Source organism: Pygoscelis adeliae, unplaced genomic scaffold (genome assembly GCF_000699105.1).
Source record: "Pygoscelis adeliae isolate BGI_AS28 unplaced genomic scaffold, ASM69910v1 Scaffold126, whole genome shotgun sequence".
NCBI classification, from domain to species: Eukaryota; Metazoa; Chordata; class Aves; order Sphenisciformes; family Spheniscidae; genus Pygoscelis; species Pygoscelis adeliae.
In genome coordinates this window covers 704,982-726,363 of record NW_008824896.1, presented here as the reverse complement: position 1 = coordinate 726,363, position 21,382 = coordinate 704,982, and the positions used below count along the sequence as shown (strand labels likewise).

Genomic DNA, 21,382 nt, shown 5'->3' with positions numbered 1-21,382 from the left:
CCCACGAGTCCTTCTCTATTCACAAATAGCAAGTCTAGGAGGGCATCTTTCCTAGTTGGCTCACTGAGTACCTATGACAAGAAGTTATCTCCTACAAACTTCAGGAATTTCCAAGACCTGCTCATCACAGCAGTACGATATTCCCAGATGATATCTGGGAAGTTGAAATCTCCCATAAGGACAAGGGCTACCGATCCAGAGATTTCTCCTAATTGCCTGTAGAATAACTCATCAGTGCTTACATCCTGGCTGGGCAATCAGTAGTAGACACACGCTACATCTCCCTTGTTTTCCATTCCCCTAATCCTTTCCCAGAGGCTCTCAACCATATCATCACTAACTGTAAGGGCTGTGCAACCAAATCTCTCCCTTATGTACAGTGTGACACCTCCACCGTGCCTACCCCTCCTGAACAGCCTGTAGGCCTCCATCCCAGCACTCCAATCGTGGGACTCATTCCACCAACTATCACTAATACTAATGATATCGTAGCTCTGGGAGCTGATCAACGCTTCCAGTTCATCCTGTTTGTTTCTCATACTGCATGTGTTGGTGTACAAGCATTTCAGATACATTCCTGAGCCCTCCATGCTCCCAGGAGCAGTGTAAATGTTCCCACTAGGATTATCACCCTCTGGTGACGCCATGCCAACCCTTGGCTTACCTACTGCAATCCTGTTGGTATCCCCTTCCCCTATCAATTCTAGTTTAAAGCTCTCTCGATCAGCCCCACCAGCTTATGCCCAAAGACCTCTTTTCCCCATCGGGACAGGTGGATCCTGTCAGGCCCCAACAGACCTTGTCTCTCAAAGACTCTTCCATAGTTTAAAACCCCAGAGTTTTGGTGTAGGCACCAGTCCTGGAGCCAGGTATTGATATCCTGAGCTCGCCTGTTTCTTCCAAAGTCTCCCCCCATTACTGGGAGGATTGAAGAAAACGCTACCTATGCTCCCGAATTTTTTAGCATTCTTTCCAGGGCTCTGCTGTCTCTTTTGATTGACCTCAGACTTTTTGTTGCAACATCATTTGTACCCACACAAAAGAGCAGAAATGGATAGCAGTCTGAAGGTTGAACTTGGCTTTTCAGTCTTGTGGTGACATCTCTAATTTGGGCCCCAGGGAGGCAGCAAACTTCCCTGAAAAGAGGGTTCGGTCCATAAACGGGTGCTTCCGTTCTGCATAGGAGGGAACACCAATGACCATAACTTGCCATTGTTTCTTCTCAGCACTGGTCTTAATGCAGGTCTTGTGGTTAGGGGTTGGTGTCTCTGATCTTGGCAAGACTGCTTGCGCAGGTTCCTCCTCTTTCTCATTATGCACTTCATCTACTGTACACAGGGCCTCATATCTGTCTGTAAGGTTATCATAGAGGGTAACTTAGAGTGTAAGGAGGTGTTTCTCTTACTGCTCTATGCTGTAACCTTCTTCCACCCCTCCTTATCCCTTGTGACACTGCCTTCCTCCTGGCACAAAGCACATCCAGGACCTGCCTCCATAGTGGCCATGCTGAGTTGGCTTCTATGCATCAGATGGCAGAGTGCGGCTCCATTGATCAATCTCCCTTTCAGACTCTCAAATACTCCTCAGTTTGCCCACCTCTTCCTGCAGCTCAGCCACCAAGCAGAGCAGTTCATCAATCTGGTCACATCTCCCGCAGGCTTGCTTGCAATCACTTTCCACCTCTAGGAATACATTCCTTCACACATCCCACAGCCAGAAACCTGGGTGGTTGCATGCTTGGGCAGGAGCTCTGCCTGTGTGGCTGCATTGGTTCTACCAGGTGCTAGAAGCTCAGGAGAAGCAGGGGACACTGCTTTTTGCTGGGTGGTCACCATGCTGCCACGCACTTGCCCTCTGGGAAATATATATACTCCGGTGTCTGTTGCAATCAGCTGGGCTGATTCTTTTCACGTCCTTAAATCTCCCACGCTGCCGGTTGCAGGCTCCATGCCTTGCTGTCTCATCCAGTCAGTGGGTCTGGGGTCAGTTGCTGGGGGAATGCCCCCTGTTCAGTTAAGCCTCTTCTTGTCCATGTGTATCTCCTCGTGTGTCCCACTGCTGCTTGCTACCACCACTGCTGATGCTCCTTGCACTGCTCCAGCATCCGTTGCAATCAATAATAATAGAAATAGCCCTCTCCCAAGTATATAAAGCCAGCCCCACGAGTCCTTCTCTATTCACAAATAGCAAGTCTAGGAGGGCATCTTTCCTAGTTGGCTCACTGAGTACCTATGACAAGAAGTTATCTCCTACAAACTTCAGGAATTTCCAAGACCTGCTCATCACAGCAGTACGATATTCCCAGATGATATCTGGGAAGTTGAAATCTCCCATAAGGACAAGGGCTACCGATCCAGAGATTTCTCCTAATTGCCTGTAGAATAACTCATCAGTGCTTACATCCTGGCTGGGCAATCAGTAGTAGACACACGCTACATCTCCCTTGTTTTCCATTCCCCTAATCCTTTCCCAGAGGCTCTCAACCATATCATCACTAACTGTAAGGGCTGTGCAACCAAATCTCTCCCTTATGTACAGTGTGACACCTCCACCGTGCCTACCCCTCCTGAACAGCCTGTAGGCCTCCATCCCAGCACTCCAATCGTGGGACTCATTCCACCAACTATCACTAATACTAATGATATTGTAGCTCTGGGAGCTGATCAACGCTTCCAGTTCATCCTGTTTGTTTCTCATACTGCATGTGTTGGTGTACAAGCATTTCAGATACATTCCTGAGCCCTCCATGCTCCCAGGAGCAGTGTAAATGTTCCCACTAGGATTATCACCCTCTGGTGACGCCATGCCAACCCTTGGCTTACCTACTGCAATCCTGTTGGTATCCCCTTCCCCTATCAATTCTAGTTTAAAGCTCTCTCGATCAGCCCCACCAGCTTATGCCCAAAGACCTCTTTTCCCCATCGGGACAGGTGGATCCTGTCAGGCCCCAACAGACCTTGTCTCTCAAAGACTCTTCCATAGTTTAAAACCCCAGAGTTTTGGTGTAGGCACCAGTCCTGGAGCCAGGTATTGATATCCTGAGCTCGCCTGTTTCTTCCAAAGTCTCCCCCCATTACTGGGAGGATTGAAGAAAACGCTACCTATGCTCCCGAATTTTTTAGCATTCTTTCCAGGGCTCTGCTGTCTCTTTTGATTGACCTCAGACTTTTTGTTGCAACATCATTTGTACCCACACAAAAGAGCAGAAATGGATAGCAGTCTGAAGGTTGAACTTGGCTTTTCAGTCTTGTGGTGACATCTCTAATTTGGGCCCCAGGGAGGCAGCAAACTTCCCTGAAAAGAGGGTTCGGTCCATAAACGGGTGCTTCCGTTCTGCATAGGAGGGAACACCAATGACCATAACTTGCCATTGTTTCTTCTCAGCACTGGTCTTAATGCAGGTCTTGTTGTGAGGGGTTGGTGTCTCTGATCTTGGCAAGACTGCTTGCGCAGGTTCCTCCTCTTTCTCATTATGCACTTCATCTACTGTACACAGGGCCTCATATCTGTCTGTAAGGTTATCATAGAGGGTAACTTAGAGTGTAAGGAGGTGTTTCTCTTACTGCTCTATGCTGTAACCTTCTTCCACCCCTCCTTATCCCTTGTGACACTGCCTTCCTCCTGGCACAAAGCACATCCAGGACCTGCCTCCATAGTGGCCATGCTGAGTTGGCTTCTATGCATCAGATGGCAGAGTGCGGCTCCATTGATCAATCTCCCTTTCAGACTCTCAAATACTCCTCAGTTTGCCCACCTCTTCCTGCAGCTCAGCCACCAAGCAGAGCAGTTCATCAATCTGGTCACATCTCCCGCAGGCTTGCTTGCAATCACTTTCCACCTCTAGGAATACATTCCTTCACACATCCCACAGCCAGAAACCTGGGTGGTTGCATGCTTGGGCAGGAGCTCTGCCTGTGTGGCTGCATTGGTTCTACCAGGTGCTAGAAGCTCAGGAGAAGCAGGGGACACTGCTTTTTGCTGGGTGGTCACCATGCTGCCATGCACTTGCCCTCTGGGAAATATATATACTCCGGTGTCTGTTGCAATCAGCTGGGCTGATTCTTTTCACGTCCTTAAATCTCCCACGCTGCCGGTTGCAGGCTCCATGCCTTGCTGTCTCATCCAGTCAGTGGGTCTGGGGTCAGTTGCTGGGGGAATGCCCCCTGTTCAGTTAAGCCTCTTCTTGTCCATGTGTATCTCCTCGTGTGTCCCACTGCTGCTTGCTACCACCACTGCTGATGCTCCTTGCACTGCTCCAGCATCCGTTGCAATCAATAATAATAGAAATAGCCCTCTCCCAAGTATATAAAGCCAGCACCTCAGATAAAACTAAATAATTTTCTGTTACCGGCATTCGTTATGAACCTGCTTCCCTGTATTGCACTGTTTGTCAAGCTAGCAAAGCAAGACTTACGAATTACCTTGGAGTTATGCTTTGTTTAATCAGATGAAGTATCTTTGCTTAGCTGTACCATGACCATGTTTGAATAACTACCTGACATTATGCACACAGTCAAAAGCAGAACATAATTTCTTAATTCCCTCTTGTGCCAGTGGGAAAAGCTGTGGCCCGGCAAGGCTGCAATGTTTGCTTCATTACTGCTTCCTGAGATGTGGGAAAATAGCAGGGAGGAAACAAGGTATTTGTGGCTCCTTCAGGGTAGCAGCTTCCCAGTGGAAGTGCTAAATCAAATGCTTCCTTTGGTGCCCTTCCTCTCATCAATTGCTGCTGCTGAGTCTGGGGACCAAACTGAAGCTGCATATTCCTCCACACCATATTACTCATTATCTGCTGTCTTGGTAGAAAGACTGCCCATTCATGAAACCTTGGGTTCTGTGAAAAAGCAGTCTAAGCCTGAACGTAACCCCCACGAGCACACACAGTTAGTGAGATTGCCTCATCTGTGAAGATAAAACCCTAATCATGACACATGCAGCATGGGCAGCACTATGCTGCCAGTGCCCAGTATCAAGCTTGAAGCACCAAGATAGCTGAACCCAGAAGACAGATTGGTCTTGCTAATCTTAGGATGAAATGTGTAACAAAAATGTATCAGCAGAATCTTGATTTTACCCTTAGCCCGAAGACAAGGACAGGCTGTCAAATTATACCATGCAAAAAGGTATCTTGGTCATGCTGGCGGTGCAGGAAAAGGATGCTTAAGGAGTTATAGGAGTGTTGGATCTCGTTCAGGAAGGTTATCCCAGACCACCTTAGACACATGCAGCTAAAAGACACCAACTGCAGAGAACTGCCCATGGACAGTCCTTCCACAGACTGAGCGGGATAAGGGGAAACAACAGCTGATGAATCAACATGGCTTCCACCCTGCCTGAAATGAAGGGAAGTGATCTGTTTATCTACTTTTCCTGGTTTATGTAGGCTTTAACCCACATCCACCTAATTAGATTGGTACTTAGATACTGCACAAATGTATGCTTACGGAAATTACTTTAAATCCTGTCTTTGCAGGGATTTTTCATCATTTCAACTTGATTCTGTAAGAAAATAAGACTTACAATTTACGCTATGGTTTTCCAGAAATAACTTACAACGTTGTTGACAAATTTCAACTAAGTGTGGAAAAACTGGAAGAAGTCTAGAAAAATAACCAAATTTCTTCAAGTTTTAAGAAAATTCAAGGCTGGATAAAAAATAATTATCAACTTATTTTTTCTGCTGCAGGAAAGACTGCGAGATCTTTGGTTCTTCATAGCAATGTGCCAGTAAGTCAGCATGTTTGTTTTGGTGCACCAATTAGCACTGGCCACAGCATGTATTACAGGCTGGGAAGACACAGACAAAAAACTTTTAAAAGAGAATTTTGTTTACCTGAGCTGACAGAGAGAGGAGAGAGTAGAGAAAAGGACTTTTGTGTGCGGTCACATAACATGACACACTGGCCATGGCCACTGTCTTATGATCACCTACTGTGATGTTCAACGTAGGACATAACGTGAGAGGGAAAAAGCTCCTCATTCCAGAATAAAAGGCACAATAAACATCTAAACTTCCTGAGAAAAGGAAGTCCTGAAGATTTCCTCTGTGACACTGAAACCATCCCTGTATTTCAAATCACTTCCAGCCAGTAGTCATAAATGTTGTGGCAGGTGCAAGAGGTGACTTACAGATATTGCTGTCATGGAAAGCAGGGGAAGATGTTTAGGAGAGAAGAAACACCGTTTTGTAGGGATGCCTACCTCATGAGCTTCTCTGCCATCAGAAGAACAGCTGATATCACGAAGTGACAACAGCCCTGGTTTGCAGCAGGTCCTATTCAGTTCTGCAAATGCTTAGGACTGTGCTGTGTAGTTAGCTGCGAGAGCTGAGACCTCCAATGACCATATTTTTCACATCTACAGGAACCTTCCCTGATACCTATTCCAATAACTCGATTTCACAAGACCCTCATGCAGTAACAGTATCCCACACTCCCAATGGTATTCCATGAAGAGGAGAAGGGCCATGCTCCCAGTAAAAGCCTCTAACCACAGGTATCCAATTAGAGACGCTGATGTGTCAGCTCAAAGAGCATCTGGGCTCTGTGCTCATGACAATCCAGCACTTGGCTTTTAAAGTTCAAATCCTCAAAAACACTGATGTAGTGTGTCCAGGTCTATCATGTTAATAGCTACAAAATGGAAAGGGACAAGCATGCCAGGAAGGCCTCTCTTTCCTCGATTTATGAGATCATGAGAGGAATTCAAATATGAACATAGATTTCACATGTAGACAACGAGGAACCCCAAAGCCAACCCAGAAAGCTCTCGTATCAGAGCTACGTACAAATACTGGCACGTTTGTTCTGCAAGCAGGGAAACCACAGCAATATCTGGTTAACTCAGCTGCTCAGTAGCATTCAAAATAAACCAACAGTTAAGAAAGAGTAAAGATAGTTTCTCCCACTCTCCTTGTCTCATCTTAACCGTATTGGTTTTTCCTCAAAATTCAATTAACTTTTAATCCCATACAGATATCATTTTACAAGTCCTATCCATTTGTCTGTTGTTTCTTCTGTTTCTTTCTCTGATATCATGGCAACTTTGAATTTCTAATTAGAGTATTTGGAAATCTGTCAGTAATACTGTTTGGTTAGGCTTGCTGACAGAAGACACTCTGGAATTACAATTTTAGAGCTTCAAAAAGTATTCACAACCAAAAATTAACATGCAAACACGTTCTGGATTTCAGGTTTCATTGCAAACATGAAACAGATTGTGCAGCTTGGAAGACTCTCTTCACATTTGAAAACTGTTTTGGACCAAATTTTCACAACTCTGCTCAGACAAGCTTCCACCATACACGTAACAAGTACAGCCTTCACAGTTTAGGCCAGTGGTGGCCAAACTTTTTATCTGGAGCTTCAGGACCATTTTTCTCAGTCAGGACAGGTATCACACAACAGCCAGTGCTCCACGACCGCCGCAGCGAAGCCAACAGCGCCAGCCCAGCTCCACATCCCAAGGCACAAGAAAGGCCACAACAGACGGATGCCCACAGCGATGCTCCCAAGCTCTCACTCCACCCTCCCCTCTCCTCACATTTTTAATCATTCTCTCTAGCCCCACACATACCCAGAACGCCGCGTCACAGCAGCACTTACAGTCACAAACACCACTGTCCCATGTCCACAGTATTTTCATTTCTTTTCCACCACTGGCAGGGGAACACTGTGCCTCGCTCCATGCCCTAATCGTGTATTTCCTCCTGCTCTGTGCCCCTTTTCCCCACCCACATCACAAACTCACCATCATCCCTACTGGGTCTACCACCAAAAAACTAGGTTGGGTATTCTTTTCTTATGAGCATTTACCAGTTCAGCAATGATTTGGAAGAAGCCGCCTCTCCACAGGATAAGTTCTTGTACTAATATTGTTCACGCACTCTTTATACTAAGCTCAGTTTCCAGAGGCTTGGTTGATGGCCACTTTCATAAGCTGAAGAATAAACAGAGTTTAAGACAGACCCAGTCTCCCAGAGCAGGGTGAAGAGTTCACAGCTGTTACAGACACTGATTTTTGCCAGCAAAATCATTTCAGTCAAGAGGGGAAATAGGAAAGAGAAAAAAGGTACACTGTGCCCTACTGACCTCCTATCGCCTGACTGTTTAATTGGTGTGTCAGCGAGGGAAGCTTTCTAAAAACGGGCTGGAGAATTGCTCATATCTTGCAGTAGCTTTACGTTTGCTGCCCTTGAGAAGAAACTCCCTGTACTCGATAGGCCCAGAGACAGATAGGAACGAGAGCCTTCCAAGATCTCAGACAGGAAAGAAACATCACAGACCACATTTTTCATGGGTTGATTATAAGCTATAAATTTTTCCTTTCCTGCCTGTAAGAAAAAACTTTTTAATGTTTAACTCCTGTCCTGCCAACCACAGACTCTGGACTCTGTTCAGCAATACTTTCAAGTTTCACACCTATCAGAAAGTCTTCTGATTTCCATACCAGCTTTGCTTGAAGTCCATCTCTGAAGGTGTCAGTCTCCAGAATCTACCTACTGCTAGGTGGAAGAAGTATATCTGATTCTATCATTCACAAACTGGGAACACAGAAGTACTCATCCATTCCCATTTACCCATGAGCTACCACAAAATGTGATGAGACTGTGGCAGCTCCAAGTCTAATATCTCCATTAAGCTGAGCCAGCAGGGCACAGAGGAGGTGGAAAATGAGGCCTTCATATCACATAGCCACAAGTGATTCAATAGGTTACACAGAAATTCTGCATAGTCTTTTCTCAACTGGGAAGAGAGCTATAACACTGGTCCTGAAGAGGTCTGCACAGGAATTAGAGATAATTTCTTGCCAAAAAGGCAAAAGCAGTGTTTTCTTTCCCACCACAATTATTTCTAAAGAATGAATAGAAGGGAATCTCAACAATTAAGGAGAATAAGGAGAACCTCAGTTGCAAAAAGAGATTAAATGGCTGATTTCTTATGAAATTAGACAGGAACATGCACAAAATTATCTGTAATCTGCCAAATGAGTACTTAAGACCATCAAATGGAAGTACTTAAGACCATCTTTACAGGGGGCTACTCCCTCTCCTCCACTCTCCATGCAATAGCTTTTAGGCTTGCTCACACAGACTAAATTAAGCCAGCTGTATTTTCTCAGTTTTGCTTGTTAAATAACAACATGGGCAGTTAAATCTCAGCTTTGAATCAGAGGTAAAATGTATGTAAACTGCAAGCAAAGGTTGATGTAAGGGTAGCTTCTCACACGTCCATTTATAAATAACGTGCTGATGACTTCCAGCAAATGATCTGCTCTTCTTTTGATTTGGGAAGAACTGATTGAATAGCATATGGGCGCATGTAAAGTCACTAAGGAAATAGCTCTGCTAGTTGTTCATTGTTTTAATTGAGATGCCAATCATTATTTTTCTTTGCTCTTCTAATTATTCTTTTTTACTTGGTTCTGGTTGTTTTCATAACTCTCCTGCTCTTCCATTGCTTATACTGCCCTGCGTTTGACTCCCCTTCTCATGTAACCACATTGGTTTCTGCTGTTGTTTTAGTTTAATTGGCTTTACTGGAATGAATGCTGATTGTTGTTCTCCCAAATGCATCTTAACTGCTTCCCACCATGGATTTCCCAGGCATCAGAAACTTCCAGCCAATTTTCTTCCATTTGTCTCACATTCCTTTGGTGTCTGTTCTCCTGGAGTACAATGTTTCAGGACCAGTTTTGTTTCTGCAGTACTGTAACTGTGCACATTGTTTTCCAGTAGGACTGTTAACTTCAGTATGAAACAAAAGACAAGTTTTCTGTCAGGAAGGTCTAAATGCACAAGAAGCCATGGAACAATGTTTGTTTATCACCATGAGAAACTCCAAGTGCTGCAGTATTACATTGAAGGTTTCAGTATTTGCTATTTTAATGCAGAAGAGGGGGGGTAAACATGCAAGACATGCCATGTGATAATGGAATAGTTCCTTAATTTTCTTTATTTGAACTGTTTTACCCAATTGCTGTGGAATGAAACAAGGAGGTTTCAGTTTAGCTTTGTCTGCGGTTTTCAATCATGCCACATTCCAAGTTTTAATAACAAACAAATTCCACATTTTTATAATAAAGCAGATGCAACTAGGAGCTGACATTCAAGACAACAAAAAAGCCCCAAGAATTTTGATTCGTTTCTGTGGCGTGTCATTTATCCAAGGGAGAGCACCACCAATCTACTCCAAATCAGCAAACCAAAGGCAGTAGCAGAAGGAAACCACAACCTTATACTCCAAGAGTAGGCTTGAAAGGACTTTTACTGTTACTCAAGCTCATTTAGGATTTAAAAGTCTCAGGACTCAGCCATGGCGGTGCTTGGGACTGCAGAAGAGGAGAGTTTGAGGGCTTAAAGCTATTTACTTTTTGTACTTCATAAACTGTTTCTGCTTCTCATTCAGCTGGTCCAACTCAGTAAGAATCCTTCCTTCTACAGCACTTGGGGATGTGAGTATACAATGTAGCCAGGAAAAAAAAATAAAGATAATTAAAATCCCCATTGAAACCTCATACTGCAACCAGGAGACCAGTTTTCCGGTTCTACCGCTTTCTCTTTAGTATCCTTGAGAAATATAACCTAAACTGGGATTTATAAAAGGTCTTAAACTTGCTTTGGTTTCATCAGAAGAAAAGATGTGAATGAACAGCTCAGAACACGGCTCACTGTTTACGGCACAGCGTTTCCTTTTCATCACCTTTGCCCTGGCTGTGGAGTCTCTTACTAGCTACAAATGCAAGAGTTATTTCTACATACAGGGGGAGATGGCACCCCTTTTCCTCTCCCCATTATCTTTACCAACATGCCTAAAGGGTGTCTTTAAAGACAACATACCAATGCTAGACCTCTGGAAAGCAAACAAACAAAAATCATGGTCCAAGTTCATGAACCAATATGGCAACATTGTCTGCCTCTTGAAAAACCTCTCCCGCAGGTAATCTCAGGTTCGTACTACTATATCTTTCAGTGAGGTCTTCAAGTAACTAGATTCAGTTAACATTAAACCAGTCTTCTCTGAAGGCAAACATTGCAGGCAAGCCTGAACTGCCAGGCTGGACATTTTTCTGTGTGTGCTGAACAGGAATGAATCACTTCTAGGAACTTCATGGACAGAAATCTTTTAAACTCATGGCCACAAGCTCAGCACCTTTTCTCCATGAAGTGTGATGTGCTGCATCAGCTCTCACACACCTAGCAAGTCATATCAGTGACACGGCCCCAGCACTCCTTCAGACCCTCACATTACTCAGAGGCATCTCAGTGTCCAGTGAAGCTATTGACTTCCAAAAGGTACAAGCAACTATGATATTTTATACTGCAAAGGCTTTATGGTTCTTTCTCTGTCCTCAGCCAGCTCCAGCCAGGTCTTTAATGCTTATCTTCTGCGAAAGAAGTGTTCTGCTCCTTTAATACATCACCTCTTAAAATTCATAAGTCTGTGGTTTGGGTATAGTTGTCTGCCAGCAGTGGATTGCCCAGAGATCAAAATTAACACCATCTTTCAGTAGGGGGAGGGAAGAAGGGCACAAATTATTTCACAGATCATTCTGCGTAGAAAACTCAGCCTTTTAACAGTGAGTTAAAAGCTAACTGAGAAACTCTCCTGCTCTGAATAGAGATCACAGTGATCAGCTCATATCACCAAAAGCATTGTTTCTAACTATCTTGTAGGCAATACACACAACCATTTCAGTAGAACTGAAGTCCCCAAACAGCATTAGTTGTTTGGCTTGCTGATCCCCTTCTCAGAATATGTAAAATTGCTTGAGATCTCTTGGACGTGACTATATCATTGAAGTTTCCCATGACTCCTGGCTGGTAAGCTGTGTAGAGTCTTCACACCAGACACAAGCAAGAGAAAGTACTTTATTTTTTCGCTCTACTTTCTTTCTTCATTTGCTTTTTGTCAGGTGACATGTACCAAAAGACACATTTGAACTATACAACCTCACTTAAAAAACGAAAAGCATAACTGAATTATAGTACAAATTCTTTACAGAACATGTAAGGTACACTATCATATAGATCTCTCTTTAATTCTTAAAGCTACTCATCATACCGATAATTTTTATTTATGTTCAGCATATGTATGGCTTTATTCTGAATTGACACATGTCTTGGTGTGTTATATCTACTCTTTTCTTTTTGAAAGTCAACAGAAGTCCTAAGCTAAAAAATACGTAGTGAACACAGAGAACTCTGAAGAGAATGATGACCTAAGATGAGGAGGCAAATCTGTCACACCTCAATACAAAACCATGCAGAACTGAGAAACAGCACCAGGCAATCTTGTTTATATGATGCAAGGAAGAGCAAAAAGAATTGTTTATAGGAGGAGACAGAGGGTCAAGTAACTCCTTACAACTCTCTTATCAGACAATTAAGAGAGGCATGGCATTGTATTTCTGGAAACACAGGCTGAAGTCCATCTAACTCAGACAGTTGACTGGAATATCTGACCTTTTCTGGACTTTATTCTTCTGTTACTTGTGATCATGAACTTTCTGACTGACTGAAAGTAGTGAGAACTGTGGAAAGCAACCTACTGAACATGAAAAGCCAAGGTGGGTCCTGATACAAAAAAAAAAAAAACATAACAAAAACCTCAGAGTCATGCATGGCAAGTTTTTTTAAGCTCACAAAACTTCTGGTGGCGTTCAGAGCTTACTCATAACTCTGAGGTCCAAACTGTCTGTGTATTTTTAAAGTTAAAAAATTACAGTACCTTTGTTTAAACTGTGTAATACTGAATGAAGTTTTAAAGAGAAGAGCAATAATAATAAAAAGCCTGAAAGATACTTTGAATTAGATGTAATTAAGTCCGATCCCTGCTGAAAAATAATAATTTTTTTGACCACTCCAGCTGCCCAAAAATTATAGGAATGATGCTTAAGTGAACAGGAGAAAATCCCCTTGGCAGAACGGACCCTTAGAAGGCATGTTTCCCAACATAGCTGAAGTGATCTTGGGTCAGTAACAACTATATGTCATTGCAACAAGTGTGAGAAGTAACTGCTGGCTCAGACCCAGAATTTGGAAACACAAGGGTAGGTTTATAGCTCCTACAAGTCTCTCAAATAAGGCTGTGCCATGAGTGTGCTCAAGCCCTAGTGTAGGACTTGCAGGTCCTGAGCTACCTGAACACTGGGTGGAATGCTAAAATAATTTTAAATGTGTATATGTATACACACACATAAGGCATTTTCCTTCTCAAATCACATCACAGCTCTATACAACAAGTGCAAAAAGCACAGAGAATTTCAACATAGAAATCACTAACCTGTGGGCTTACAGTACACCACATGCAACATAATATTCCTCCCATACATACCTAAGATTTTGCAAAAACCCTTTCTTCTTTAAAGCTCCATGAGACATGTAAAGAGCCATAAATTCTTCTCCTGCAGTTGTGTTTAACTTCTGTATTGTTTTTTTGTGTCAAACCAGTGGCAATGCTTTAAATTGCATCCCCATTTCTAATGCCCCAAATGGATTTTTACAGCTTCTGAACTGTCACATGAGTCTGACGAATGCATAAGTTCTCTGGCCACAGACCATGGGCTTCCCCACAGATATTTTTCCTCTGAGAAATACAGAGTTAATGGCAAGAAGTAACATGGCTCTACTGCTTCTTCCTCTTATTTCTCCAAGTCATACAAAACTGAGAGCGCAATTATATCATGTTTCTGTTCTATGAGAAAAGAGTGTAAATGCAATTATATTGGAATTATCCCACACGAGAAAACCTGAACTACTAGAACTACGTGTTTCACAACAGGACTACAAAGCCAACCTCTTTTCTAGATACCATTAATCATATCTAAGAGAGAAGTAGCCAGAGCAACTGAAAGCAATGGAAATTTTTAAGGCAGGAAAGTGAATTCACATTTATACAGGATCTGTTAAAACACGTATACCTGAAAAATTACTTTGTTGACAACTTCATTGCTGAGCTTTCTATAAATAAGTAGTTGGGTAACAGGTATGAAATTCAGACATAAAAGGTATCTTACAAGGACCAAAGGATCAAAATCAGCTGTGCCGACTATATCCATGAAAGTTACGTCAGATAAACTCATCTTGTGCTACCACAGGAATAAAACCACAGACTCCATCCACTTCTCAGTCCCTGGCTGTGCAAAGCCGTTACATGACGATTACATGCCAAGAGGGAAGACAGCATTGATGCAGCAGGAAGCAACTAGGTAGGGGATAGATGATAAACTACATGTATGTCAGTAGGAAAACAATTCCATTAAAAAAAAAAACAAAAAAAAAACCACAAAAAACCAAACATGCTCCTAACTAAATGCTATTTCACTTGCACGCTCACCTCTAGACATAACAAAAAATTGACACATTTTGTCCAAAGCCTGAGTGACACTAACATCAAGATTACTTTCACCCCTTTTTTCTCCATCTCATAATCAAGCTCCTTTGGGTCCATGAAAAGGCAGGAGGGAGATTAATCCCGACATGATTTATACTGGTGAAATTATCTTCCTCATCCCCAATATAAATCCTTAATCTATTTTGCAGAAAGGGTACTGCTTTAGCTTATATTTTATGGCTGCACTGACTGAGATAGAGGGAGGTCAAATGGTCTGCCCAAAGCTGGAAGAGACCCTAGAGCTCATTTTGGATGGGAGTGTGGGAACCCGCTGGCTGCCTATTATCACCTCTACCCACTACATAATATTGCCTTCTTGGTGCTTGTGACCAAGTTTTAACTACCAGCTGTTCTTTGGTGAGTTCTCATGGCAAAGTGGGAGAAAAACATTGATAGCTCTCTGTTATGCCATCCAGGAGAATTGAGCTCCCATGTTGAGTCTCACGGGGCAAGAGGAACAGCCCAAATCATCAGAGCTTGTAGCTTTCTGCCCTTGCTAAGTGCTAAAAAAAAAATAAATTAACAAGCGGTAACATTTTGTTTCTAACTAAAGCCTTTGAGAATCCTGTATCATTTACAGACATTAATTAAGCTCTACATTTCTTCTGCAGTCAAGCAAGCATAATTCATTGTGTTTTCAGAGACAGCTATTGAAACGCTCACAGCCAAGGAGCTTTTACCAATTTATCTCTGGTGGTTAAACAAAACAGTTTCTGCATGGTTGACAGAAGGCAAAGCGACCCCACTGTCTAACCACTCCATTCAGACAATGGAGGACAGGAAGGTGTTCACTATGTTAATGGCACATTTCTGGATGGGGATATTTGAACCATTTTAAGCCATTGAAACCCCCCTATCCCAACACACAGGCCATCAGAAAAGCATGGAGGTAAGCAGTGGGAAGGGCAGGCCCAATGTTGTAGAATAGAATGTGACTTGAATCAACAGTCTGCCTGAATCCCAGGAATGAAAATACTGCAGTGTATTTCTCTGTCTTGATTGGATGTATCTCATGATAGAAAAGTTCAACATTTTTCTTCCATCTCAAAACAAAAGGAAACTAAAGGCTGCTTCTTCAATTTCACCTTGAGAAATCAGTGCACTGATAAAAAATTTAAGGTTTTCTTAATTGGTGGAAGCTGAGATAAACTCATAGAAAAACAATCTTCAGTAATGCTGACAAGAATCAAGCATCACCACATACTGTAATCAAATATAACGATGCAGTTCCTTTTTACTGCCATGATGCATGCAAACCACAGATCATACGGATGTCAAAGTACAAATGCTGATGACCTAAGGCCCATTCTACACCCAAAGTCTAAAGATAAAACGCAGTTTCATATGATGCTAGGAGGATAACCAAACCACTTTTCCCCCCCCATTTAAACTGCATTTCAAAACAGCTTTGCTATTTTTCTTCAAATTAGAACGACTTCAGAATTTAAATTTCACTCTAAAAGCAACACTGTAAACCATAGAGGCACTAATGGAAAAGATACATGCATACACACGTTGCCTGAAACAACCTCAGCTTTGGTCTGCAGACACTGTTGTAATGCACGTCAGTCATAAGCAATAATCATTTACTGCTACAGATAAGGCAGGGGAAACAAACACTCCTTGTTTGTTTAATCAACAAAATGTTAGCCTAAATGTGTTCATCTCATGTTTAATTCTGAGACAATTTCCCTGATGGAAAGATCTCTGGGTTATAGTATTGGATACATTACGAGACAGTTGATATTTGGCCTTTACACAAGCTTGTTTAAGTACGCAAACAGTGCTGTGAATTTTCAAAGGAAACAACAGCTATGCTGCCCACATCCTCCTCCAATACCAAATCCCAACTAGGGCTCGCTGTACAGTGCAAAACCACACTTACGTCCTGAGTACTGTTTTGGATTCGGAGGAATTCTGGCTTCCAACTTCTTCACAGTTTGAGGTCTCCAGGTTTCCATATCTGGAAAAATGAGATAGGTGTTTAGAGGAACCTCTATTGAATAAAAGCAAAATCCCAAATAGTATAATTCATATACAATTATCATAAACAACTAAAAAGTGTTTCTAGCTCAAACTACAAATATGGAATCTAACAGTTGGGCAAAATTAAGGAGCTTGGAGATTAGGAATTTTTTCCTTCCAAAAGAAATAAAGAGACAGCCAGTATCTTCCACCCTAATTTGTTAATTTACATGAAGCAGCCTGCACACAGGAGTCGTCAACCAAAACAGTTTCTTTGCTCACAGCTCCAAGACCCTTTCTGCCTGTGTTCACTCCATCCTTTCCCAGAGCAATATTCCAGTATGCAATGAGGTTGTAACACAACCACTTTCTCCAATATAGCTTCTGTTTCTCTAGTATTTGTCATTCCTTCTAACTCCAAGTGTAACTTCACACAAAGTTTTCCAGGTGGCAAGCGCCCACTTTTGCCAAAACTACTGACACAGTTGTCACAAGTGGGAATGGCCTGTGGCGCTGTGAAAGTGCCACTGGGAAAGAGGAAACCATGGGCACAACTCCAACAGCGCAAAGCAAAATCTCTTACCTACACAGGCAGCGCGTGTGCCTTGAAGGCAGGATTATGCACTTCATTTTCAATGGGAGTGCCTATTGTTTCAGATATACAGCTCCATAAAGAATTTCATGGTTCCTTACAGGCAGCTTTAATGAAGGCAGACAATTACTCACAGTCCAGAATAAGGCAAGCTGATTTTACACATTCTGTGCTCAACTAATTGTGTCAGGCACCTGCAATTAATCTGAATAGTTAGGAGAACAAGTGCATCTTTAAGTGTTTGTGCTACAACATCCTAGTAACATCAGATAGAGAAAATATAGTGGGCTGTTGGTTTGTGTCCAGAAGGTTCATGTCAGAACTGTAAAAAATTAATCCAAAATATTTCAAAGGATAAAAATAAGAGGTGGTAGTTTCATGCTCCTCTAAAGTATCCGTCTGAGGCTTCATAGGTAAGAATCCCAGATCTGTACAGAAAGTCAGCCAGTGAAACTGAATTCAAGCTCGCTCTCACCAGCAGATCTGCTAGATTGTAAAGAACATGTTTTAGCACCACCCTCATATTGATATTCTACCATGGCTCACAATCTCAGAACTCCACAATACTTTAAAATAAGAACTGAACTTTCAACAATCTTATGACAAGGGCTTAATGTCGGACAATTCCACTGTGGATGGGGAAGCTGAGGCAGAGAGAGATCAAGGGTTTGCATACATTTCCAGTGCACTGCAAAGTAAACCCAAACTAATAAAGGCAAACAAGTAATCCCTCTGATAGGAGCAGCATACCCACAGTCATAAGGAGGTCAGCTTGGGCTTACTTAGCCTTGAGAGTACTGCGGTAAGACCACTTGCATTATCTGAAACAGCTCATTTAAAACCAGATCGTGCATCTCCAACTACATTGCAGGTAGACACAACAAAAAATTATTTGCTGCAGTTGTTACCACATATCTGTGACAAAGCTGAGAACAAAATCATGACTGCTTGACCGCAGTAGCTTAGTCTGACCAATACACTGTCTCTCATTGAACTTGAGTTCCCACATCAGTGGTAAAGACTTCAGAAATCTCAGCATTTTTTCTGTCCAGAAAAATAAGGCATAACACATGCATAAAACCTTGCAAACTTATGGTTTTAAAGGGCCCAAATTCTTCTCAGTTATCCTGAAACAATCTTGCTCATCCTATAAGACAGCAGAAGTATGACAGTAGGTTTTAAGGGCTTCTTAAAAATGGAAAGGGTCCTTAGAGACTGAGGTACATACAGGATAACCCATTTTGCCATTGCAATTTCACATAGCTAATCCTAACATCTAAAGAAAAATATGCTTAGCTAAACTGACAATGGGGTAAAAATCCACTTCTAAAACATGCTGAATAACACCTCGATCCCTCGGTGGTCACAGTGAATCACAACAGGAGCATTCACAGAGGAACCACTGCTTAGTACAAGAATAGCTGTCAATCTTGCTCTGAAATTTTTGGTGCATCAATGGTCTCTGTGCTTTCTCCTGTATTCTCCCAAGCAATTTCACACCCTGCCCATGCTCCTTTTATTGGGATCAACACTACTGAAGCTGTAAAATTTAATAGATACCTTCTTTCTTGACTCTCGGCTATACCCAAATTTACCACTTAATCCTACCTGGCCTCTCTCTGCTCTCAGTCATACCCTAAATGCTCATTGCTATCATTTGCAATTCAAAGTGAATGCAATTAACTATGAGGTACTTACCACCGCTTTACTGCAAGGATGGAATAAACCAGAGAAACCTTAAGAAGAATACTGCCAAACACCTCGTTGAATTCCATTACTTTGCTAAGCTGAAATGTGAAGTTTAACCTATTTTTATTGGATTTAACTCTGTTGGTTTCAGTATTTGCTCTTGCAGACCTGTAGACTGTCCTGCATTTCCAAATAACACTGGGTAACATATCTTACCAAAAAGATACAAAAAGAGCATAGGAGGATATTTAGAGAACTACGCTGATGCCTTTTCAGTGGAGATTGCGCAGGACAGAATCAAGACGTGCTGTTGATATAATGTACATTACACACTATGACGGCTGCTCCTGTCCTGTTGCTAAAGGGAGAGGATTTCACTCTCCACTGCCATCTGCTAGGTAAGTTGACTAAAATACATCTTAGCCAACAGACAAAAGATATTTTTCCCCCTGCTGGGAGAAATATGCAAAGAAAGCTTTTGTTTTGAATAAAAATTAATTTTTTATATTCATTTTTCAAAACTTGCCATTAATTCTTAGAGCAAAATTTACTATGTCATTGTCCTAGTATTGTATGAAATATAAAGTATGTATTTGCAGAACATTAGGCATTTGCATTTAAGTCCCACTAGAGAGATACATGCTGAGTTTTAGAATATAAATCCATAACACTGTAATAAAGAGCAGGCAATTTTCTGTACAAAATTGGAGGAGTATATAACTCTTTGTTATATTGCCAGATGTAAACCTCTGCCTATCTCTCAACGCAAGAACTCTGCATGAACAACAGGCCATTAAATACGGGTTAGGAGGAGTTAATGATACATCTGATGTAAAGAACAGCATTTCTGCAGACTTCCACTGCTCTGTTCTCACCAGCTCCTGAACAAAGAGCCATTCACTACCCAGCCTTGTATGAATGCTTTGCATACAAAAAGAGACATGAGAAACAAAAGGATCCTGTAGCCCACAGAACTTTTCAGCCTTGCTTGGCGTTTGGAAAGTTATAGACTCCACTCAAAGGGACTGACTAAGCAAATGAGACCAGAATGTAATGGGTAGTACTGAATATTTAAATACTGAAAAATAGAGTAGAAAATGCACCCCTGCATCTCTGTTAAGAAGGAAAGGGAAGAAGAGGAAGGAAAAGAGTCTTTGAATTACTCAGAAATAATAAGAAAAGGTGGATCTCTGCAAAAGCCCCAGACAAATCCCTAAATAAGGCTTATAAGCATCAAAAGAAGTGACTGGAAGCACAGATACTCAGCAAAAATTGTAAGGTGTTTTGAATTATACACACATAGAATCATGGAAATGAAGTTGCTTCTTCAGTTGAGTAGACGAACCACCTGGTATACAGGAAAACAACAGCAGAAAGAATAGATGCTGCAGCAACAACAGTGAGCCAAATACTATATAAAGCTACTGTCCTAAAAGCATAGTCTGCTACGAAGGACCCATTCCTTCAATGTCCCCTTCTCTGCCTTTATTTTCTTCTCCATTTACCCTCTATCGAGCCATCCTCCAGCAGAAGAAATGAACTGAAAATATAAAACTAACTTGTTATTTGCTGTCATTATCCAACTCTGGCTCTCTCATCAAACAGTATCCATTCCCTTCTCTGTAAACTCCTTGAGACAGGGATGGGTTGCTACTTTATATGTGACTGTGCCAAGCACAGCATGGCCCCTTTTGAGCACTGTTGCAAGGAACACGATTACCAGGACAAAATAAAATACGTAAGAGAGGCACTTGGCCCGGTTCTGCTCTCATCTGGACAGCTAAACATCTTTGGCTTCCATCACACTTGTGAGCATTTAATTCCACAGCACACCCAGCGACACTGGGGATACAGAAGGATCTCTGTGGAGGCATCATGCTGTATCCCCACACCCAGGGGCAGGAGGAGCTGGTCTCCCTTTCCTCTCTCCAGGAACTTCCATCGAGAGTTTTCACATCAAAATGCCAACAAGATTTTTTCTTTTAAATCTCCCTACCCACTCCTACCAAACAAAGAGAAAATATCAGAATGTATAGTGTTAAAGACTTGGCAGGTTTTCAAAGCTGTCTGCTGCATTCAGATGCCAAACTTCCATGAATACTAAAGGGACGCGGATGTCCAATTACTCTTAAATAGCTTTGAAAATACTCAGTTTTCAACACACCAGCTTATGCCCAAGATTTTGTTCAGTTTGACTTCTATTCTATGTTAAAAGAAAACCTTTATAGGCTGAATCCAGCCAAAAGAATGAATAGGGCTCCAGTCTTTATAATTTAATAAAAAGCAAAAGCTTAATTTGAAGTCCTGGAGGAAAAAAAAACAAAACAAACAAACAAAAAAACCAAAAAGAACATATTTATTCACAATTTCCAAGAAGTCTGAAAAAGTTACTCAGAGAGCAAATAGCACATCTCTGATTTTACTAAAGACATAAGTTATCAAAGGGCCCAATTTAAAGTCTATTACAATAAGTAGCATAGCTAAAAATCCAATGAGTATCTTCTGACTGAACCATGGGGAACTGCATCAGTCTTAAAATAGTCTGAACTGTACATTAAGAATTTCATCAACCTTTTCATATGCTTTGTTCGACACTTTGTGTGACTCCGCTCACTGCACTGGATGTATCGTAGAGCAGAAAACACCTTTAGAAACATTCCTCTCTGCCCCATTGGTCTGTGCGTTTCTGTGATGACAATACCAGCCTGGGCTGTGGGAGTCAAAAACACCACAAGGACTAGCA

The 21,382-nt window shown here is 42.0% G+C and overlaps 1 protein-coding gene across 1 annotated transcript in view; it reads right to left on the bottom strand.

The window, feature by feature from the left end:
- RGL1 (ral guanine nucleotide dissociation stimulator-like 1) overlaps positions 1–21,382 on the bottom strand; it is an 86,716-nt gene that overhangs the window by 29,340 nt on the left and 35,994 nt on the right. Inside the window, exon 4 of the mRNA XM_009324655.1 lies at positions 16,279–16,356. Coding sequence (XP_009322930.1) covers positions 16,279–16,356 — 78 coding nt within the window. The remainder of the gene's footprint in view (positions 1–16,278; positions 16,357–21,382) is intronic.